Source organism: Vigna radiata, chromosome 9 (assembly GCF_000741045.1).
Source record: "Vigna radiata var. radiata cultivar VC1973A chromosome 9, Vradiata_ver6, whole genome shotgun sequence".
Lineage (NCBI taxonomy): Eukaryota > Viridiplantae > Streptophyta > Magnoliopsida > Fabales > Fabaceae > Vigna > Vigna radiata.
The window spans coordinates 13,178,344-13,203,667 of record NC_028359.1 but is presented as its reverse complement, the minus strand read 5'-3'; the positions used below and the strand labels follow the sequence as shown (position 1 = coordinate 13,203,667).

At 30.8% G+C, this 25,324-nt stretch overlaps 1 protein-coding gene across 1 annotated transcript; it reads left to right on the top strand.

The window, feature by feature from the left end:
• Positions 1-15,506: 15,506 nt before the first annotated feature.
• On the top strand, positions 15,507-25,195 carry LOC106774140 (delta-1-pyrroline-5-carboxylate synthase). The gene is made up of 20 exons (XM_014661008.2): positions 15,507-15,737; positions 18,727-18,798; positions 18,894-18,997; positions 19,303-19,405; positions 19,529-19,690; positions 19,946-20,223; positions 20,820-20,970; positions 21,309-21,473; positions 21,609-21,686; positions 21,979-22,068; positions 22,301-22,387; positions 22,522-22,608; positions 22,684-22,780; positions 22,854-22,957; positions 23,111-23,186; positions 23,640-23,790; positions 23,887-23,955; positions 24,318-24,384; positions 24,464-24,534; positions 24,811-25,195. The coding sequence occupies exons 1-20, from the start codon at positions 15,576-15,578 to the stop codon at positions 24,890-24,892; spliced, it is 2,256 nt and encodes a 751-aa protein (XP_014516494.1). The 5' UTR covers positions 15,507-15,575; the 3' UTR covers positions 24,893-25,195.
• The last annotated feature ends 129 nt before the right edge of the window (positions 25,196-25,324 follow it).

Here is a 25,324-nt window from a genome sequence, read left to right as displayed (position 1 = left end):
CTCGTATACAGGCTAAAATGCAAAAAGTTTTTCATATAACTTTTTTGTATTATTATTTCGAATAAATAATAAATATATTTGAAATTTCACTAAGATTAATGCCATTGAATTGTGTTTGATTTATAATAATTATTTTATAGATTTATGAAAAGAAAAGTTAATATCAATACATAATTAATTTTAAAGGATCATTAATATATTTTTAATTTACAAAACAAAAAAAAATGATAAAAGGCGTCTCTATTAATATTAATTTTTTTTTATAAACATTCGTTATAGTTACTGAATATTAAACACTTTTCAATTATCTCATTCACTAACGAAGTTAAAAATAATTAACAAAAATTAAATTTAAATATTAAAATTGTTTAATTTTTTTATTATGGTAAAAATAAAATATTTAAATATACATCGAATTGAACCTATTCTTTATTTTATTATTTTTTATTATGATATTTTTTTTATCAAAAGTGTTTTACATAGAAGTTGATCTGAACAAAACAGTTTTAAATTAAAGATTTTGAATGGTTTAACTAGGTAAAGTGAGAAAAGTGAAAAGAAATCCATGTGAAGATAATATTAGTTAATTTAAATAAGATAATGGTATTTTAAATTTTTTTTTTAATAATTTTTCGACAACAGAAAATATATTGTCATTTTATTAATTTATTTAAATTTATTTTAAAAAAATATTTAAAACAAACTAATCATAAATTGTTTGTAAAATTATTATGAAAAAAAGTAATGTTACATAGAATTTTTCCTTTAAATAAAAATCTTAAAAGTGCCTGAAGAGCCGTGAAATCCTTGGCTTCCAAAACGGTCAATTGCAGACACAAAACCAATCATTCACACAATATCTTCTCTTCGTGTTCTCAAAAGATGCTCTGTTTTTTGGGAAAGCCGAAAACGACAGAATCACGACAACGACAGCGACATCCTCCACCACGTGGCTGCATCCAACGCCAGCAACATGCCAAAAGCAACGTACACATCACGGATTCGTCGGTGACGTGGTTGGAATCCAACGGAGTGCTGCTGCTGGGTTAAGCCTTTGCCGTTGATAGCAACGGCTTTTATACCTACCAATGATGCGCTCTGGACTTTGTCGTTTTGCTCACAAACTATACGAGACGTGGCAAATCCTCACCTTGATGTTAAAAGGCTCATCATTACTTTTATCATTTTAGCTCCCACAGTAACGTCTTCCGTGCATTACAAATATACCTCATTACTTCCAACTTAAACATTACACATCAAGCTCTTCAGGATGTTTATGCTTCTGGCTGGGTTGAAACTTTTATTATAAATAAGATTAATTTATAATATCAGTATAAATTTTATTTTATAAATTAATTTTGAAAAATTAAATTACATTTAAAGTTATTTTTTAATAAATATTTTTAATACTTTTGTTTCGGTTGAATTTATTTGATAGTCGATCTTTTCTTGTGTTATGTTCTTATTTTGATTTTTTAATATTTTTTTTTTAAATATAATTTGTTTCGATGGATGGTTGATCTGTAAAAAATATTTTAATATTCAAGTTAGTGATATTTCATAAAGAGATCTCTGTAATTATTAATTTTGATCGATATATTTCATATAATACAGTTGTTATTATTATTATATTTAACAAATAGTTAAAATGAGCATTGAAATAGAGGAGACGAGTAAGAACATTTCGACTCTTTGCATCAACATTATTTTTTTTTAATGAATAGTCAAAACTTGCTTTTTTTTTTTTTTTCGAAGTGAAAGAAGACAAAAGCCAACTCTTACTAATTCTTTTCAAAAACAAATTTTTATGACTTTGGAAAGAGAGTCGTGTAGAGAAAATGAAGGAGTAATTTATTAAGGATGGTTTATGTTCTTAATTTGAGTGTAATTTATTAATATTGTCATAATTGAGTGTAATTTGAAACCTTTGCAACAAGTTGAAAAGGACGAAATTTAATGTGATGCAATCTTGCCATGAATTTGGAATTTTATAACTTCTAGTAAATTAAAATATATTTACTTTTTATTTTAAATTATTTAACTTTTAACATACTCTTTTCATTAAGATAGTTTAAATTTTCTAGTTTGGATAAAATATTATTAAATTCAAAACATTATTATTTCAATCTCACAAGACAAAAAATAGTCACTATAAATTTCAATTGAAAAAATATATATATTTGGTTGACATAACTTTGATTTAGTAAATTCTAACAAACATAAGTCCAAAAATAGCTTTAATATGTCTCATTAGAGATAAATAGTCTTCATTAGGAAATAATTTATGTCAACTTTGACCGTAAATCCGTAAATTCTAACTTATATTAGTGAAAGTATAATTTTATTAGAGTTGATAAAACCTAAGTTTATTTTGATCAAAGAATAACCTTATCAGTATTAGTTAAGAGAACTCTTATCAATGTTGGTTAAGAAATAATTTTAACTGCATTTTGATCAAGTTGATTGAAACTAACTCTCATGATTACGAATAATATTTTTCTTAATAACCAAATAAAATCATATTTCTGAAAAAAAAAATGTTGATATTAGTAAAACAAATCTCAAAATAATTAGTTGATAAAAATAATAAGCTAATGAAAGAAAAATCCCGGTAATAATGACAGTAAAAATAAAAAATCAAATTCACTTTAACTTGAAACAAACATTTGGTTACATTATAATGATATTGAACCAATAATTTCTAACTTTAATCCAGTTAGAAAAAGTTCTTACTAAAATTAAACTAATTAACAATATCTTGATAGAGATTTTGTTGTAGAAGAGACATGAAAATTTTATAAAAGAGAAAATAAAAAGAATAAATATTTTAATATTCTCAGTTTCAAAATTATTTAAATTTAAAAAATAAAATTACTCTTATAATTATTTATTTTTTAAAATTTATATTTAAATAATATATTTGTGTAAAATATTTAATAAAATTATACAAATAATTATCCTATTTAAACATAATGCTAATGACCTGGTATCGTAATGTATTTGAAAAAATCAGTTTGTTTAGTTTTCAAAATGAACAATGATTTACAATATATTTCCATCTCTAAACAATCTTGGAAAATGCTCTTGATTGCATAAAAATAATTATTATAGGAACCTAATATAGAAGATAATTATTAATTAAATGAATATGTCATTACTTTCAAATGCTTACAAATGATTATTTTGCATCAAAGTTTATAACAACAATATCGCCTATGTAACATCACATATTAGTAACATAATATTATTATTAAAATAAAAATTTCATTATAAACATTCAAAAAATAAATAATTTAATATATATCTTATATTAATACAATTTTACAATTATAATAATATTACTTATATACATTCTCAAATTACTATATTATAATTTTATTACAAAACTATACTTAAATATAATCTAACATCCCTTAATCACCCAAACAGTTAACTTCTTAGACTCCTTAATCATTAAAAGTGTCTTTATGCCTACATTTTCAAATTTAATATATATCTTATGTTAATACAATTTTACAATTATAATAATATTACTTATATACATTCTCAAATTACTATATTAATCTAACATCCCTTAATCACCCAAACAATTAACTTCTTAGACTCCTTAATCATTAAAAGTGTCTTTATGTCTACATTTTTATTCGCTTACACTAATAAAATGATCATTGTAAAATAAAAACACAGTAAATAAAAAACAAACAAACAATAATAGAGGATAAACTAATTTATAAAATGAATACTATATATTAATAAAACATCTTATATCAAATACAATACAATATAACTAATCATACAAATATAAACTATATAGTCAAGACTCTTCTAAATTCAATATACGTGCACTTGGGTCAAATTGTGAAGCCCATCACCTGTGGTGGAAATACATTGTTCTACCGAGTTGCTCTTCAGAGCTACCACAACAGATTAATTCTTGACACAATCATAAAAACTATGAAGTTGTCCTTATGACTTGATCTCCTGCCACTCTCACCACATAACCATTTTGCTTTACATAGTGTGAATTATTAGTAGAGTTAAGGATAGTTACACAAAATGAAGTAGTCCTTACCTTAAGACACACACCCTAATGAATCACACATGATAGTATTCTCTTATTGGGAAATCATTATACATAATCATTTCCATCATCATAACATCACATTCAACAATCTACATCATCACCATTCATTTAAATACCTACATATATCACATAACAATTTATTCAAGGCTAAACATTCAATTAAAGATATTTGAATTTCCTCCAAACTTACCAAATATCTTTTAACGTAAAAAAACATTAAAAATTATATAATTTATTTTCTATTAAGTACATCAAATGGAGAGCAAGATTTTTCTAACCATAGACCTCAACTTAAACGTTCCAATGGTCAAATTAAAGATTCATATTTCTAAGACCTGTTGTCAAAATTTCAACTTGATCTGACAGTTAATGAAGCAAGAATCCCATTTTTCTTGAGATAATGCAAACAAAAAAGAAAGGATGGTACCCAATGCTGGAAAATGGTAACCGACGTTACAACCCCTAAGAACCCATTGATTTAAGTGTGCCCGGGGTCCAAAAGTGGCACCCAACGTCCCCAAGTCAGTGGCCACTGTCTCAGTGGCACCCAATAGCATTGCAACAACGTCTGATAATGTATCCGTATCCAAAACTACCCTTTTTAGCTTTAATTGAGCAATTTGAATCTTCTTGAATTGATAGTCACTTAGTAAACTTTTAAACACTTAATATTTTATTTTTTTAACTTAAGTTGGAACATATTACTCAGTTAAAGAATCTCATAGCATTACGAATTATAAATTAACCATTAAACATATGACAAGACATATGAATAACACACATCTAAAATAGATTACATCAATTTCTATATCATATTTCAATATAAATACATATAATTAACCAGATAGTTTAACCTAAATCAAGTATAATTAACTTCCATCTTCTTTGAAAACAATCCTTAATAACTCTGATCGTCTTCCACTTCACAAAATACTCTATCTACATATAGGGACATCACAAAAATAATCAAGTCCTATTATCAAGATAATATTTATCTTAATAACCAAATAAAATTATATTTCTAAAAAACAAAATGTTGATATTTGTAAAAAAAATCTTAATATAATTAGTTGAAAAATAACAATAAACTATGTATGAAAGAAAAATTTCGGTGATGACGATAAAATAAATAAATAATCAATCTCACTTTAACTTGAAATAAACATTTAGTTACATTATAAAATGATATTGAACCAATAATTCCTAACTTTAATCAAGTTAGAAAAAGTTCCTACTACAATTAAACAAACAATATCTTAATAGAAATTTAGTTGTAGAAGAGACGTGAAAATTTTATTAAACAGAAAATTAAAGGAATAAATTTTTTGAAATTCTCATTTTCAAAATTATTTAATTTTAAAAAATAAAACTACTCTGCTATTTTTTTTAGTTTTTAAATTTATATTTATATAATATTTTGTTATAAAGTATTTCAAAAAATTATACAAATAATTATCCTATTTAAACATAATGTTAATGACCTGATAAGTTGTAATTTATTATTATGAATTATTTATTTTGGTATCATAATGTATTCGAAAAAATATCGGTATTCATCAATGGAGCTCTTTTAGCATTTTTATTTTTTTTTTCATATAGAGAACTTGGGAAAACTAAAATACTTCCTAAGATTGGAAGTGGCCATATCTAAAAAGGGGATTCATCTGTGTCAAAGAAAGTATGTCTTGGACATCCTTGAGGAAACAGGAATGTTTGGGTGCAAGCCTTCTTCTATCCCCTTCCCGAGTGACACAAGTTCGCTATATAAAATGGACAACTATTTAGATGATCCTGGTCCCTACAGAAGATTAATAGGGAAGTTGCTCTATCTCACCAATACCAGACTCGATTTATGTTTTTCCATTAATTTACTTAGTCAATTCATGCAATCTCCTACTAACTATCATTATCGGGCTGTTCAACATGTCCTTAGGTATATAAAATCTAAGACCTCTGAAGCATTATTTTTTTGCTGACTCTCCAATGCATCTAAAGGCCTTTAGCGACTCTGATTGGGCAACCTGTCTGAATACTAGAAGATCTACTACAGGATTTTGTGTTTTCCTTGGATCATCCCTCATATCATGGAAATCTAAGAAGCAGAGAATTGTGTCCAGATCCTCCACTGAAGCCGAATATCATGCTCTAGCAGCCACTGTATGTGAAATACAGTGGATCCACTATCTCCTACAAGACCTTCAAATACAAGAAGCAGGGACCCCGACCCTATATTGCGACAACAAATCAGTAAGACACATAGCTCATAACCAAAGCTTTCACGAATGGACCAAGAATATAGAGCTTGATTGCCATATTGTTCGTGAAAAAATACAGGAAAATCTTCTGCATCTTCTTCCCGTTCGATCCGATGGCAGCTGGCCGACATCTTCACCAAATTTCCCCATCGCGTTAGGTTCAGATATATAGTACCAAATCTTGGACTGGTGAACATACACCATCCAGCTTGAGGGGAGGCTATTAAGACTGTTTGTACCGGTTACATTACTGTCAAAAGGACAGTAATCAGTTTTTTATTGTTTATTTTTCTTTTGTTATGTCAGTTTTCCTTTGTTCCCCAAGGAGCTCTATAAATAAAGCTTTCCCCATCTCATTTTGTAAAGAAAACAAACGATGAAAGTTTCAAGTTTACAGAAATAAACAAAGATAGTATTTTTTCTTACCTTTCTCGTTGCCGTCATCAAGATCGCCTTCTTCCTCTCTCGCAACCGCCGTGATCCAAAGGTGCTAGAGGACTTTGCTTAGCCTCTTCCTTCATCATCCAGAAGAAGCTTTGAGTGCCTTATCTCTTTGTCGTAAAAGTAGATCTATCTCATCTGCCAGCAAAGAAGCATCAGAGATTTTATCTCTTTCTCGGGCTAGAAATGAGTTGGGCCACTTTCTTAAGTCATAAACAGTGCTGGGCTATATTTGAAACTTTTTGTGCAAAAGGTCCTTTATGTGATTGATTTCTACCATAGAGTTTCCTGTCAACACAATACCATCAATGTATACAAGCAAAGCAGTAAAACCTATAGGTGTTCTGTTGGTAAACAATGAGTGATCGGATCTATATTGAGCATAATTGACAGATATGAGTAGGGATGGCAAAAAAACCCATGCCCGCGGGTATCCTCAGATTAAACCCGTTGTGGATAGTTGGTACCCGTGGGTAGTGGGTTGCGGGTTTTTTAATACCCGTTCATTACATGTGTCAATGATCTATCTTTAAGTTTTAGTTTATATATATATTTTTATGTATACGTAAATGAGCATAGATGATTTTCCATCGGAAGAGGATTTTCTATATTATACTATTATTGGTTTACACTGTTGTATATTCAATTCAATTGTCTTTAATTTTTTTTCACCTGATTGGCACCAAGTTTGGCTGCTTGTATTCTTGAATGTCTAACTAAATGTAAATCTTAATGTTTTCAAGATTCATCATCACTGGTCTCTTACGCATTTTTTTTTAAATTAATTTGGATTTTTTCATTTATAAAAATTATAAAATAATTTTTTTTTAAATATTCGCGGGTTTAAAACGGGTATCCAACGGGTACCTGCGGGTTGAAAAAAATCCGCGGGTTTTTTTAAGGCGGGTATCCAGCGGGCAGCGGGTACAATTTTATCCAGCGGGTCGGGTTGCGGGTAGGCATTATTCGTGCCCGACCCGACCCGTTGTCATCCCTAGATATGAGAAAAGAGGATAGTTTTTCCAACCATTGCCTACTGGCTTGTTTCAGACCATATAGTGACTTGGTTAGTCTGCAAACCTGTCCCTTATCGTGGATGTCCAGACCTAGCGGTGGCTCCATATAAACTTCTTCATTTAGGTCCCCATGTAGGAAAGCTTTGTCTACATCAAGTTGATGTAGAAACCAGTTGTTTGAGGCTGTTAGGGCAATAAACAATCTAATAGTAGTGAGCTTGGCCACAGGGGAAAAGGTGTCCAGGTAATCTATTCCCTTCTGTTGAGTGTATCCTTTTGTCAACAAACGAGCTTTGAACCTTTCTATGGTACCATCAGCCTTATATTTGATTTTATACACGCACTTACACCTTATTGGGGTCTTTCCTGGAGGTAGTTGTGTTAAATGCCATGTATCATTGTCTTGTAGGGCTTTGACTTCTCTTTGCATGGCTTCTGCCGATTCATTCATGCCTTTTGCTTCATTGTAAGATTGAGGTTCCTTATTTCCAGTGATAGTCATGGTGTACCTTAAGTGTTTCTCTGACAATTTATCACAACACAATAATCAGAAATTGAATATGGTGTTTTAAAACTATTTTTCACAGATAAGGATTGATTGACCTGATGCTCATAGCCGTTGAGATATCCAGGAGTCCTTCTAAGCCTGTTAGACCTCCTGTAACTGTGATTTTCTTTATTGTTCTTTGTGATGTTATTGTTGTCTTGGTCATCAGATGTCTGTTGTGTCTCTTCTTGGTTATTGGCATCTATCTCGACATGTATGTCATCATCAGTGGAACAGTGGTCACCTAGAAGGTCATCGAGAGAAGCAGTTCTGTCTTCCTTTGTGTTAGTGGTGTCTCTGCTGCCTTGCAGATTTTTGTAGGGAAAAATGTGTTCATAAAAGACAATGTTCCTGCTTATAAAAAGCTCTTTGGTATTGATGTCAAGAACAATGTAACCTTTGACACCACTTTTGTAGCCTAGAAAAATTCCTTTTCTAGCTCTTGGGTCAAGTTGATTTATGTTGTTCTCAAGGGTGGAAGCAAAGCATAAACATCCAAAGGTTTTGAGGTCTAAATAAGTGGGAGGGAGGTCATAGACCAGGTCGTGAGGTGTTTTGTTATTAAGAATAGGGGAAGACAACCTATTTATCAGATAGACCGCATGTCCAACAGCATAAGACCAGTATGCATTAGGAATGTTAGATTGAAAAAGGAGACCACGAGTCACATTAAGTATGTGTTGATGTTTTCTCTCCACAATAGAGTTTTGTTCAGGAGTTTCAACACAACTTTTTGATGATTGATGTCATGCAAATGATAAAAATTCACACAATTAAATTCAGGTCCATTATCCGATCTAATAGTTTTAATCATTTTGTTAAACTGATTTTTAACCTTAACAATAAAATTCTGCAGCAAATCTCTAGTTTGTCCCTTATTGTTCATTAGAAAAGCCTAAGTATGTCTACTATAGTCATCCACTATGGTGAGAAAATATCTATGACCATGAATAAAAATAGTAGTAAGAGAACCCCATATATATCACAGTGAACAATCTCAAAACATTCAGTAGTAACAGAAATACTTCTAGGAAAAGGTAGTTTGTGTTGTTTAGCATAGTGATAGGTATCACAAACAATGTCAGGACCCATTTCCACATAGGAAAATTTTTCACGTATCTGTTTTACAACTATGTGTCCAGGATGGCTTAACCTATAGTGCCACAAATTTACATCAACATTTTAAAAAGAAAAAGTAGACTTTGAAATGAAACTTTGGTCGAGATTAGGGAAAGCTTGTAGATAATAGAGACCTTTCCAAGAGTTAGCATACCCAATCATCTTGAATGTATAATTCTTCCTTATCTGACAAATCTCAGAAGAAAAGGTTAGACTGCAATTCAAATCTTTAATAATACTTTGGACAAAGATTAAATTAAAACAGAAATCAGGATTATAAAGAACATTGAAAATGACAAAGTCTTTAGAAAATTATACAGTTCCTGCGTGTTCAGTAGTGAGTGTAGTGTTATTTGGCAGTTTGATAGAGATAGGTTTAATTTTATAGAAAGTAGCAAAGTTTTTTTTATAATGTGTCACATGGTTCGTGGCACCAGTGTTAATAATCCAAGAGAGAATACCTTGCTTGTTTTTTGTTTCATTTCTCTGTACTTGATTGACCTTGTGAGTGGGTTCATCAATCTTGTCTATCATTTTGAGGAGTTTTTGCATCTGTTCTGGTGTAAAAGCATTAAGAACGTTATTGTTGTTAGCTTGATGAATGTTCTGAATGTCCTCTGGTCTTGTATTTTTTTGGCAAGCATTCGCAAAACTCCAATCATTTCTCTTGTCTTGATTATTGTCTCCTTTCTTATACCAAGGTGGGTAGCCGTGCTTGGAATAACACTCATCTACTGTGTGATTCATTTTGTTGCAGTATGAGCATTGTTTTCCATAGTTAGGATTCCTTCCCCTTGCTCTTCCTTGACCACGAGATCCAGCACTGCGACCTTGGCTTCTCCAGGTTTGGTTAGATCTCCATTGATTGCTTCTGTCAGCAACATTAGCCAATATCTTGGTTTCTGCAAAATCTTGTTTCTCTTGTCTCTCTTGCTGCATAATGAGAGAAAAAACACGATTGATGTTGGGGAGAGGGTCCATCAAAAGGATTTGAGTCCTTACAGTGTTGTAGGCATCGTTTAACCCCTTTAAGAAACATATAACATGCTCAATTTCTCTGTGTTTCAAGGAAATTTTTTAGAGTTCACAACTGCATGGAGTTTTGCACGTACAAGTGGGTATGCGTCTTAGGGATTCCAATTCCTCCCAGAGAATTTTTAAATTTGTGAAAAACTGACTCACCCCTCTTTCTCCCTGTTTGATTGAATGTATATCCTGGAGTAAGTCGGAAATTTTAAAATAATCACCCTTAGAGAACCTTTCCTTTAACTCATCCCATAGTTCTTTTGCTTCTTCAACATATATCACACTTTCTGCAATCTGTGGAGAAAATGTCTTTGTTATCCAAGAAAGGACCATCACGTTGCATCTCTCCCAAGCTTCGAATAAAGCCTGACTTCTTTGAGGTTTCTTGATAGACCCATCAATGAATTTAATTTTATTCTTGAAAAGCAGAGCCCTTCTCATGCTTCTGCTCCAAGAAGAGTAATTGTTTTCATTTAAAACCTGAGTGATGAGAGTGAGTCCTGGGTTCTCCCCTGGGTATAGGTAGAAGGGACTGGTTGGGTTAGCTGACTGATCCATCTGATCCATGTAAGCAGGAAGCAAGAAAAGAAATCAAGAATCAACCCAAGAAGATACCAAGAACAGTAACTGAGGTAGCGGAAGCAAAGCATGTATTAGACCTGCTCTGATACCATATTAAAATATGGCCCAACACTGTTTATGACTTAAGAAAGTGGCCTAACTCATTTCTGGCCCGAAAAAGAGATAAAAATATCTCTGATGCTTCTTTGCTGGCAGATGAGACAAATCTATTTTTGCGACAGAGAGATAAGGCACTCAAAGCTTCTTCTGGACGATGGAGGAAGAAGCTGAGCAGAGTCCTCTAGCACCTTTGGATCACGACGGTTACGATAGAGGAAGAAGGCGATCTTGATAAGGACAACGAGAAAGGTAAGAAAAATATTATCTTTGTTTATTTCTGTAAATTTGAAACTTTCACCGTTTGTTTTCTTACAAAATGAGATGGGGGAAGCTCTATTTATAGAGCTCCTTGGGGAAAAGGGAAAACTAACATAACAAAAGAAAACCAAACAATAAAAAACTGATTACTGTCCTTTTGACAGTAATGTAACCGATACAAACAGTCTTAATAAAAGTCAAACATTCTTTTAATTAAGTGTTTGTTTAGTTTTCAAAATGCAACGAATGATTATACACTATATTTAAATATATCTAAAGAATACTTTGGAAAATGTTGCTTTCGAAAGATGATGGCTTAAAAATAATCATTATTATTGAATATAATCAAAACTATGAAGTTAATCTTTCTTGTAATATATATATATATATATATATATATATAGACATATAGACTGCTCTATTTATAACAGAAAGAAATGTGGATAAAAATGTGGGGAAAGTATGTGTCATGTATCATGCTTCCATTGGAGAGGATTTAGCTTTAGAAATTGCCACATGACACTCTAGGAATGGACGAGATTGTGTTTTGTTAGTGGCCACATGTTCTCCCATCATTGGAGAGGATTTGTGGACACTTGTTCACTCCTTAGAAGGCCTCAGTTTTTGCCATTGAGAGCAAAGGTGTGAGATCATTCTTTTAGGGTTTTTAGGAGACATCCTTAGCCTATAAATATAGAGATGTCTCCTATCATGTTTTCATCTTTGATGTTGAGTAATGTTATGCTGTCCATTTTTTTGCCATATTAATCATCTTAGATCAAGACTAGAGCAACTTATGAGACTCATCTAGTTACCTTCCTTCTTGAGTTGACTTAACCTCTCTTGGACCCACCAAACACTACACCATCAACACCATATCTCCAAGAGGTCGTGAGCTTCTACCATATCCACACCTTAACTCATCATCCTTGGACCATTTACCACCACATTTCTGCACCATTCATCCAAGGAAACACCCCTCCATGCATATCTCCTAGCTTTGGCCCAAACCTAGCCAAGGATTGCTATCACACCTTCAACCTAGTCTTGTACTACCGAATACGTTTAATGACTTCAGTCATCTAACACCTTGTAACTTTTTTAATGTAACACTTTTGACTTGAGCTCGTCTAAGCTTCACTTTCTCGTGTTTGCTTCAGAGTTCAAGTTTTAGCTTTCTCTATACTAGTTATGCTTTTGCTTTCACTTATTGAATAACCAATAATCCAATATATATATATATATATATATATATATATATATATATATATATATATATATATATATATATATATATATATTCATAGTAAGGACATGGTCGCCTGATAGTTATCTATGAGCATCTAGCATGGTCTTTGACCTAGTTATACTTCTCTACGTCTAGTTCTTATTTAAGAATATATTCAAATCATCTTTAGTTATCATGGAATATTATTATATCAACTTATCTTCCTTGTTTCATTATATATTTTGTTATCATCAAAATCTGCTTACTATCAAATATATGTTAGGTTTTCCAGTGTCTAATGCTAATAGGCCAAATCTAACCCAATTTGTCTCAGTCCCACCTAAGCCCAACCCAATATGGATATGGCTTGAGCTAAACTAGACCGAACTTGATGTCATACCCCTTAGCCATGCCCCAAGAACATTCAAGAAGAGGTTCTATGCAAGAGGAAGCAAAGTTTTCTCTCTCTCTCTCTCTCTTAAGTCATCATGCAACACCTATAATAGATTAGGAGTATTTAAATCTTGTATTAAGAGTTAAGTATTGTAGGGTTTTTGAACAGTCTTGCTTAAGTTGTAGGGTAATATGTGTGCCTAGCTTAAACTAATCTTGGGTGTTTAATTTTGTAACTCTAGCTTAGTGAAGGGTGTCCCACATGAGACATGGTGTCCACATGGCAAACTTTTAGTGAAGAGTTTTCTTATAAAGGTAGTGATCATGTGTCATATTCCCAGTGGGGAACTTTTGCTGAAGTGGTTTTCCACATGGCAACCTCTTAGTAGAGAATTTTCTTACAAAGGCAGTGATTATGTATTATTTTCCTAGTGGAGAACTTTTAAACAAGTGGCTTTCCACATAGTGGAGAATTTTTCTAAAAATTAGACTACCATATGTCAAGCTCTCCTTCACCAAGATAAGATTTTTAGGGTTTGGTGCAAAATAGAGTTTTATAAATAGAGGTGTCTCTCCATATGTAAATCCACTTTGAGAATTATAATGTTATGTTGCCAAAATATTTATGCAACCATATCTTATCTCAATTCAAGGCTAGAGCATCCCATGTGGTCTCCTCTACTCATCCTTCTCTAGAGTTGGCCCAACCTCTCAAGAGAACCATCAAACACCTCTATCCCACCACAAACACTCACAAACCGAGAGCATCCTCTACATCCACCCATTGCTCTCGTGCCAATCTCACCTTCATGGTCTCATCATCATGCTCTGGCCCAACCTAGCTTGAGAAAAAGCCTATCAAAACTTGACTTGATTGGACCCATCCTAACGTAACTAAATATGATTCTTCTATGAATTAATATGGCTTGGACCCAAGTCAACTCAACTAGACCTAGGCCTTGGTTAGTTTGGCTTAATTGACCCAAGCTGACTCTACTTGATTAAACCTAGGTCAACTCAACTCGACCTAGCCCAAGCCAACTCATATGGACATGTGCTTGGCTTGACCTAGCCTTTATCAAGCTAGGTCTAGCCTAGTTTTAATTGAACTAAAAATATACTTAGGCCTTGCGCAACTCAATTGAACATGGGTTAGTGTTGACTCAAATGAATATGAATCCACCTAACTTAACTTTCTCTGGGTTCCCTAACTCAACTCAACTTAGACATGGACTTACTTGGCTCGACATGGGCCCAAGCCAACTCAATAAGACCTAGACCTAGAGCAACTTAGTTGGAATTAGACCAAACTCAACTCAATTCAACATAGGCTCCAACAAATTTGGTTTGACCTAGGTATGGAGCATCTTGATTTGATGTGAGTCTAAGCCAATGTTTCTAAATTAGGACCTAGATCTACTTAGCTCAAATTGGGCCTAAAACGACTTAACTTGCGTTGCACTCAAGTCAACTAGGTTTGACTCGACTCAACCTTACATGAATCTGATCTAATATGTTTTACTTGGATTTTGACCCTATTTAACATTTCATTACTTAAAAATGATCTCATTTAATGTAAATAAAGAAAGAGTTTTACAAATATAAAATAAAAAAAAATTAGGAAACTTTAACCAAAAATTAACATAAATCAAGATTGATTACAACATGTTATCAATATATTTAAAAAAATTCAATTTTTGTGGTAATTAAATTATTTGATTTAAATGAGAAAAATTAAAACTCACCGAATTTAAATTGTATTATCCAATTAAAACATTTAAAAAGTAAAACAATGTTGAGATAAACTCAAATCAAATTCAAATGTATTTATAAACTTTCTTATTCGAGGTTTTTTAACTGATTTTTGCATATTTTACTATACGTCCCTTTATTTTTGTTTCTTTTTATTTTCCATCAAGCACTTTTTATTTTCCCTTTATTTCTCAATTAATACCAATATTAATTCTATTTCTATTTTTTTATTCCGAAAGCGTTACAACGTCTTGACATCAATAAATATTTGCATGGGAATCACTCTCATATTCTTTATAATTTTACGTTAATATATCATTATAGTTTCACAGTTTGGCAATGCAACAGCTTCATCATCTCATTCACTGCTAATTTTTTTTAGCTGAAAATTAAAAAGAATAAAACATCTCCTCTCAAAAATTCCTAATTAACCCAAAAATAAAAATCTTATACCAATAATCTCTACTTATAAACATGAATTAAAAATTTAAATGTGAGATGATATGATGATAAGAAATTAACTCCTTCTCACACACTCAACAACTCCATTGGCAAAAAAACTCCAATGAAGATGCCGTAGTAGTCGGAAATTTTGGTGGTTACCAAATTCAGAAAAATATTGCAAATTATTAAGAAAAAATAAAATAAAAACTAAAAAATAAAAATTATTAACCCTGTGCATGCCTTTAAAAGCCCTTATCATTTGAACAGAACTTCACATCTCTGTGGCTCTTCTTCTTCTTCTTCTTCTTCTTTCGTCTCAGTCTCTCTAACAATGGAATTTCACCAAAATGGCACCAAAACCAAACCCCCTGAAATACCCCTCGTCAACGGAACCGCGTTAACTCACCTCAACTCGCTCTTCCAAACTCAGTTCTCCGCTAACATCGATCCTTCCAGAACTTTCGTCTCCAAGGTCAAGCGTCTCATTGTAAAGGTGCACTTTTTCCATTTTTCACTCTTTCTTTCTTCATTCTTTTCGCCATATTATTTTCTATCCCAAATTCTCAAACAATTTTTTAAATTTCCGGTTTTCAATCATAAAAACTGAAACCTTTCTATAATTTTAGGTTTCTTTGTTCAAACTTCAATATCAGAAGTGCTATGCTATGATTTTAGCATCACTGTAATGGGTGTAGTGATTTTGTTTTACTTGATTTTCGAGTTTTTTTTTGTTATGAATATGACATTTTTAGAAAGCTGAGAAATGTTCTTTATGAATTTGTTATTTGTGTATAGAGTGATATAATTTATTTATTAAATTTTAAAAAAATAAGGTTGAAATTTTAGTTTACAACTTGTTTTCTTTTAATTTCTATTAAATATTCTGTTGCACATGTTATTTGTCTCTTACGATGTATCTTACAATCGACTCTATGTTTTAGGAGTTTGTTTTCATTTGAGTTAAAATAAAAAATAACAAAATAAACTTTTTTAAATGTATTTTCATATAAAGCAGATAACACATGCATTGAGAAACATCAATATAAATTAAATTCATTATTTTAAATTATATTTAACTATAAGGATATATATTAACTATATATATATATATATATATATATATATATATATGTACATATTTATTTCGTTTCTATTTTCATATTTATTTTTGTTTTAAATTGATAAAATATTTTTGAGTTATGAGTCTATTTTAAAAGAGAAAATGCATGTTTATTTTATCATATAGTTTTTTTTTTACTCTTTTCAAGAAGACTATATACAGAATGTTACGAGTCTTCACTTTCTTTCTTTCTTTTCTTTTTATTGCATACAAACAAAAACTAAGATGAAAAGGACTATTATTGACATGCTTACTAGTGCATTTTTGAAAAACAAAAAGCAAAAGTATCAATATGATAAACATCAAATAATTCAAAAATAATTTTTAGATGAATGTTATTAAGCCAGTTATTTACTTTAAGATGGTATATAAAAATGTTTTTACATATATTTATATTTTATAAATAAAAGTATGTGTTAAACAGTAATACTTTTAGGGTTTTGGTCAGTTTTTAACTTTTTGTTTAAACATTATATATTTTTGTTAAAATTAAAAGTAACATAAAATAGTCATACAGTGTTATAATTAAAAGTAAATGAGTTACTTAATTTTAGAAAGAGAAAAAATATTTAAATTAAAGTATTGAAATAAAACAAATATTATAAATCATTGCTATAATTTAATTTTAAACCCTACTTCAAATGATTTTTAAAATCAAATACTATAAAGTAATATGAAAACTTTGTTTCACATAGTATGTTTGGATAAAAATTTAAAAGGTTATTTATTTTGAAATATTTTTATGAAGAAAATTATATTGTTTGTTTATATATTTTTGAAAGGTTATCCATATATATTGTTTTGTAAAACCTGATGAATTGACATAATTTTCCATTTTTTTCAATTCGAACTCGCATATGAAGATGACGTGTAAATGTTAGTGGTGTGAGATTTCGAAACACAACAACATCGTGATTTGTGGGGCCCACAAAGGCTAGTTTTACACGTAGCAGGCTCTTGAATATCTAAACTCTGACATCTATGAAATACGTAGTTGTATACGTAGGTATTTGTTGGTGTGTTTTTTTTATATATTAAAAAATATATATTATATTAAAAAAAATTAAAATTTAAAAGTAAGATTAAATTAATTCTTTGGTGATTTAAAGTAATAAAATAAATATAAGTAAAAAAAAAATGAATATTTAAGACACTTGTTAGTAAGTTAAATATAAATAAGATGATATTTTATATTATAATAGATGACAATGGAAATAATATTTAGAACACTTGTAAAATAAATATGGACAATAATATAAATTTTTTCGTATATTTTTCTGGTATTAGAATATGTTTTGACTTTATACTAATTATGTTGTTGTTTCTGTTTTTAAAATATATTACTTTTTTAATGTTACTTTCATTTTTAAAATATATATTAGTTAAATATTTTAAAATATATTAAAAATTAGTGTATATGAAGGTACGTAAAAGAAATAATATAAAGAATCCTTCCGACTGCATTTTCACACTCGCCCAACACTGACATCACCAATATATATAATTAATAATAAAAATATTTATGTTTATAATAATTAATCTATATTTATAATTAAGGATTCATTATTATAATAATAATTTTGTAACCGTTATATAACTATTTGTCAATTTTACTATTTACCTATATATCTCATTACTTTATTGTTTTATTTAAATATTTTTAAACTTAATTAACTATTTCTAATAAAAAATTACATGTGATAAAATATAAAAAATTATTCATTTTATGAACATAGCTTATCAAAATCCAATAACATTTTTTATTTAATAATTATAAAATTGATATTTTATTTTTTTCACAAGAAAAAGCGCATATGATTGAAACATAAATTAAACAGTGTTTTGTTAAATAAGAATACAAATATTAGTTATCAGTTTCATTCTATTATGAGTATAGTATAAATAATAGTCATAATTTATTAATAAAAAACAAGATTAATTATGTTAAAAAAAATTAACTATATAAAACTAAATTATGTTGAGAAGATATTTTGTTTGCCTGTCTTAAGTTTAGAACAGTGTATTTAAATCTAAACCTTGGTAATATAAAAAATATATATATTCTTAGAGTGTTTTAAATTTCATGTTGTCATCCCTTAAACAATATTAATAAATATTTTTGATAGGTAAAATTTAATAAACAATCTTTATTTTCGAACAGATTATAATAAAATCAACATGACATAATCTATTTTCTTATGTATGTTGAGATGTTAGTTCGTTTTTCTTTAAGTTACTAACTTACTGATTAGCCATTCTGCATGATTCTTTTTTACTTTTCTGCAGATTTACTTGTTTTATGTTCTACTTGCATTATTTATGTTATTAACAAATTTTGTTTGGTGCATGATCTTCAATGAAGGTTGGGACAGCTGTTGTTACTCGAAGTGATGGAAGATTAGCACTGGGTAGAATTGGAGCTCTTTGTGAGCAGGTATTGAAAAGAAAATTTTAGGGTTACATATCTAAATTGTAATGTATTTTGTATATATGTGACTTAAATTTGTGTTTCCAATGAAATTGTGGCAGCTTAAAGAACTTAGCTCTCAAGGATTTGAAGTCATACTGGTAACTTCAGGTGCTGTTGGCCTTGGCAGGCAAAGACTTAGATATCGCAAATTGGCCAATAGCAGGTTCCTATAAATCATCTTTTGTGATGATTGTGTATCTTTTTCAATGAAAATTATATTTTGCCATTTCCTTTGCCATGAAAATTTTGTTAATCAATAATGGATTTCACACATTTTTGTCGTCATAGTTAAAGTACTTTGATAATTTAAACCCCTACAAGCATTTTATCACTGGAAGTTTCAGACCCATTTGTGTGATTAAGAGTGAATCCGGGTAGGAATGAAGTAGCTAATGAAAACTTGTTCACTTTCTGTTAATTGAAGGTGAGAATGATTAACCTGAAAGAAATTGTTTGCTTGTGATACAGTTTTTCTGATCTTCAAAAGCCACAAGGTGAGCTTGATGGAAAAGCATGTGCTGCTGTTGGACAAAGTAGTCTCATGGCTCTCTATGATACGATGTTCAGCCAGGTTGCGACAAAACTGAGTTGCTTGGTCCAATATAAGTGTTTTCTTTTCTTTAGTTACTGCATTTTCAAATGATTTTGTTGTTTTCTGCATATTGATGCTGATATGAGATTTTTCTCGGTGCAGCTTGATGTGACTTCTTCCCAACTTCTTGTGAATGATGGATTTTTTAGGGATGCTGGCTTCAGAAAACAACTTTCAGACACAGTGAACGCATTGTTAGATTTAAGGGTTATCCCCATTTTCAATGAAAATGATGCTGTTAGTACTAGGAAAGCACCATATGAGGTAGGCTGATTTTTCCTCCTCTGTTTCATTTGAATTATCTCTATTTTTTATTTTAAAATGTTTTAGATTTTTTCTTTGGATTACTATCTTAGTTTGTTGAGATGGTATGACAAAAAAATATGTTTGTTGCAACAATATGTTAATTTGATTAACAAAAGCAAAACAAGCCAAGTCTCACCAGGTGGGTTTGGCTATATGATTGATGAATTTGTAAAATCTAATGTGATCATCTTAAATTGCAAGTACTGTGTGCAGGATTCTTCTGGTATTTTCTGGGACAATGACAGTTTGGCTGGACTTTTAGCCTTAGAACTTAAAGCTGATCTCCTTGTTTTATTGAGTGATGTTGAGGGCCTTTACAGTGGTCCTCCAAGTGACCCAAACTCAAAGTTGATCCACACGTATGTAAAGGAGAAACATCAAGGGGAAATTACTTTTGGAGACAAGTCAAGATTGGGCAGAGGCGGTATGACTGCTAAAGTTAATGCTGCAGTTTGTGCTGCTCATGCTGGTATCCCTGTCATTATAACTAGGTACTTTTCATTTTTGTTTAGCTCTTTTAGTCATATAGCATAATACTTTCACCAAAATAATTACTTTTAATTTCACATTTTTTAATACACCACTACATAAACTGTTTTGGTTGATTCATTTTTTTTTGGGAGCATTGGGGAGTAACCTACTTATGCTAAATTTTAAACCATGAATTCAACATCCAAAAAGAATGGTTTGAATTAGATTCTCTTGTGAAGTGGTCTGCAAAGGATTCTTCCTTTTTCTTTGTTGTGAAGATGCATCAATTGATATGTTCCTTTGCCCCCTTTTGATATAACATCTAATTTATGGATATCATATGCGAAGATAAGGGAATATAGATATATATTCCACTATGTTAAAGTATAAATTATATCCAATAGTCTTCATGAGCTTAAAATAAGTAAAATGCTTGTTTCTATCATGCTATTTATGGAAGCTCGTGGATATGTTAGAAAGAAAAAAGTGGAGAAAAGGATGAAAAGGATTCTAATTTTTGTTGTGACTAATAATTTGGAGGTAAAGCAGAATTGAAAGTATAGATTAGGATTTTGGATTTGACTAACTTCGTATTATATTTTAACTTCTCTTGAAGTGGCTATGCTACAAACAACATCATACGAGTACTTCAAGGGGAAAGAATAGGTACTGTCTTTCATAAAGATGCTCATTTATGGAGCAATATAAAGGAAGAGACTGCACGTGAAATGGCAGTTTCAGCACGTGTGAGTTCTAGAAGACTTCAGGTGAATACACAGTTGCATGTTGAGTAATTCCTAAATTGGTCTTCCAATGATACCATATCAACATTTTATTCCATCTAATAAATTGTTGCTAGATTCTTTGAAGGACCAATTTAAGGCTTATTAAATAATAAACAGAAAAATTATCTGTCTTGTATGATTACCTTACTTTGACCATTATAAATGTTTTACATAGTGATTTGTGCTACTATTTCTACCATATTGTCAATATAAACTTCAGACTATTTCTTCTATTATTGCTACTACTGCACTTGTTACTTCTCAACGCAATGAATTGAATTAGGGTAGCTTTAGAATTATATTGATGTTTTTTGTATCAGATCCTCAAATCTGAAGAAAGGAGTAAAATATTATTGGCAATTGCTGATGCATTGGAGAAAAATGCAAGTGCAATAAGTCTTGAGAATGAAGCTGATGTTGCTGATGCTGTGGCTGCTGGATATGAAAATTCGTTGATATCACGTTTAACCCTGAAGCATGAGAAGGCATGAGAATGATAAGATGCATGATTTTCTTTGTTGTTATTGTGAAACACAGATCTCTCATGCTCCAAAGCATCTCTTATGAATTTTTTTTTTCTAAGTCTGTTTTAATCTGACCTCTATCTTTGTACTTTACAGATCTCTAAGCTTGCAAAGTCTGTGCGAATGTTGGCAGCTATGGAAGAACCAATTGGTCAAATTTTAAAAAGAACAGAGGTCAAAAATTATTTTTCTTTTACCCTCCAAATTCTGCTTTGCAGCCACCAATGAGTTATAGTGTATATTTCATATTTGTGACACCATGTTGAAATATGAAACCCAATTTACATGTTTCCAGTATTTGGTAAAGTAACAAATTCTAGAATGGATCAGGGAATATATGTTCACTAGTCTTGATTTGATAACACATTATAACCATTGTTTTGACTGAAAATTGTACCATATGTTTTTAAATGTTCTATTGTTCAAAACTCATTGTGACAAGAGGATTATTGTTCTCTTTTCTCAGATAGCAGATAAACTCATCCTGGAGAAAATTTCATGTCCTTTGGGAGTCCTTCTGGTTATATTCGAGTCTCGACCTGATGCCCTTGTGCAGGTTATTTTAAGATTATTATTCCTTCTTATCTTCCTTCCATCTTCAATAAATTATGTTAAAGGAGAAATGATCTGAACATGATTACAAATTATATCAATGTAGTATAAGTTGATTGTTGTTTCACTATGACATGTAATGTTGATTTGTTCAATCTTTTGACTATAAGTATGCTCTTTTGAAAGTTTAGTTTTGGGTGTTGATCTTTTAGTGGTATGGCTAAATGGATTAACAGATAGCTGCATTGGCAATTAGAAGTGGGAATGGTTTACTGCTTAAAGGGGGAAAAGAAGCCCAACGATCAAATGCAATCTTACACAAGGTTTATACTGTTTATTGATTTTGATTGAGACATTTCTTTGATAAGATTTATCTGGACCAAAATTGCTTGTTGTTTCTTTGTCATCATTTTAATCATGCATATGTTTCTATCTTTCATATTTTTGTTTACTGTAGGTTATTACTTCGGTGATTCCAAATACTGTAGGTGACAAACTTATTGGGCTTGTGAATTCAAGAGATGAAATTCCATACCTACTTAAGGTTGGATACTTCTAATAAAATCCCTAAAAAAATATTTCTCTTCAAGGATTTGCCACTAACTATACTCTTCCTTAGCTTGATGATGTGATAGATCTTGTGGTCCCTAGAGGCAGTAATAAACTTGTTTCTCAAATCAAGGAGTCAACAAAAATTCCTGTTCTTGGACATGCTGGTAGTGTTCTTGTATATAAGTTTCCTATTTCTTATATAAATCTTTTGTTGAATTTATTATTTTTGTAATGCAGATGGAATTTGTCATGTATATGTCGACAAATCAGCTAATATTGATATGGCAAAACAGATTATTAGAGATGCAAAGACTGATTATCCTGCAGCCTGCAATGCAATGGTAACATTCGCACATCCTTTACAATTCACTAAGTAAAACATGTTCATATGTAACATTCCCCTCCTTTGGGGTTTTACTAAATTGGTATGTATGGTGTGATTGGAATTTATAGATTATGCTCATCAAAATATATTATTGTTCTGGTATTCTTAGGAAACTCTTCTTGTACACAAGGATCTATCAAATAATGGTGGACTTAATGAGCTTGTCCTTGAACTCCAACGTGAAGGTATGACTTCAATTGCAAATGGATTTATGACAAACAACATTGATTTAACCTGAAGATTTTGTTTTATTTGGAATTTTAACAATTCCCTTCATGGGATGAGAAGAGATTTTGTTTTAGTTTTATAACACACACATACACACACGTATATGTTATCATTAGATCATATCATGATATACTTGTACAATGAATCAGAACTAAAATGTGCATGTTAAGGGAAGAAAAAGTAATCACAATGCAGAGAATGATATTAGTCTTGGGAATTCAAGTGAGTTCAAAAAACCAGAGAAATTGTTTTATGTTGAAACAATTTTTTCAAAGAAAAATCATGTGTAATACATATTGTGGGTTATTTAAGTCTAGAAATAAAACTCTTGTAGAAAAAGCAACATGCAGATTATTTTGCTGCACAATCAGAAAAGACTTATCATGAACAAAGGAGAAAAAGTTTTGCAGGTGTTAAACTGTACGGTGGGCCAAGAGCTAGTGGCTTAATAAACATTGTTGGAACAAGCGATTTTCATCATGAGTATAGTTCACTTGCTTGCACAGTTGAAATTGTAGAAGATGTATTTGATGCCATTAACCACATACATGAACATGGAAGGTATGTTAGGATCCTCCAAATAATTTTCATTCCATTCTCTTCTCATCAGCACAATTGTGTTTAAAATTGTTCTTACTTTCTTTGTTGTTCTTGCAGTGCTCATACTGAATGCATTGTTACAGAAGATTGTGAAGTTGCTGAGGCTTTCTTAAGTCAAGTTGACAGGTATGTCTACAGATTAATAATGTCTCTTTCCAACTGCTATTTACATTCTTCTAGCTCACAAGATTTGAGTTATTAAGTATGATTTAGCATTAATTTATCTTTAACAAATTATTCCATTTCATAAACATTACTATCCCATTGCACCCAAACCAATCCATAGGTCTGAAAGTCTGTGCAGTCTGTAAATTTCATAGAATCATCTATTTTTGTGCACAAAAAATATTTCCTTTCATCTCACTTTCTTCATACAAGGTGCCACATGTTTCCTTAATGACAACTCTGATAACTTGACTATGAATAACTCTTGTTTCTTCCTCATACTTATTGTGGAACATATGGAAATTTGCCTTGTCTACAAATAGTGCTGCTGTTTTCCACAATGCAAGTACACGATTTTGTGATGGAGCACGCTTTGGCCTTGGTGCAGAGGTAATGATCTTCTACAAAACTCATTGCTGTTAGTAACAGTAACTTTATTTTCTCATTTGGTTCCATTAATTATTGATAGGTTGGAATTAGCACAAGTCGAATTCATGCACGAGGTCCTGTAGGAGTAGAGGGTTTGTTGACAAACAGATGGTATGAGCTCTTTTCATTTTTAGTTTCAATGATGAAAATAGAAATAAGATTCAATTTAATTTTTTTTTTCTGTGGGTCTCTTTTGGTAACTATTGTACTAAAAACACATACTTCCCCCACAACCTTTGCAAATAAAGTGCAATGAATGATGTAAAAAGTATGTTCAAGAAGCAACCTATTACTCTTAAACTTGTCAATCAAACACCAATCTAGGCTTATAGTTAGATTATCCAACTTCTTTTGTTCCCATTTTCATATTTCATGGATATAATGCAGGATATTGAGAGGAAGTGGGCATGTGGTTAATGGAGATCAAGGAATCAATTACACTTACAAGGAATTGCCACTAGAAGCATAATTTTTTATATAGAACTTAGTTAAGTTTCAAGCTAATATGCTCCCTCAAGCAAGCAACATCTCTGTTCTGTGCTGTTATGATATGCAGAAGTGGGTGACATGTTGGCCATGTATTGGTAACTATCACTTGACCCTTTTTCCAGGGCATTTTTCTTACCTGGAGCAAGTTCATGAGAGAGGAAATAATATGAATGTTTGTATTAAATTATATTGTATTTCAGAGTTAGCATAACAGCAATGTTATTACAGTTATATTGTATACTAGTGAACTTGAATAATTATGGAGAAGTTTTTATTATAGAAATTCTAATTTGTTTTATGTAGAATTGTTGTCAGTATACTGTTGATTATTATAGATCTTTTTTAATACTTAGATGTCAATCAATGTTAATTTTAATAGAGAAAGGGTCAATAGAACCTTTAGTCTAATATT

What these genes read in the sequence shown, in the direction of transcription:
- LOC106774140 (XM_014661008.2), top strand. Translation starts at nt 15,576, where the DNA reads ATGGAATTTCACCAAAATGGCACCAAAACCAAACCCCCTGAAATACCC. An exon ending in TTGGAGCTCTTTGTGAGCAG is followed by an intron (nt 18,799 to 18,893) that starts GTATTGAAAAGA and finishes AAATTGTGGCAG; the next exon opens with CTTAAAGAACTTAGCTCTCA. An exon ending in CGCAAATTGGCCAATAGCAG is followed by an intron (nt 18,998 to 19,302) that starts GTTCCTATAAAT and finishes CTTGTGATACAG; the next exon opens with TTTTTCTGATCTTCAAAAGC.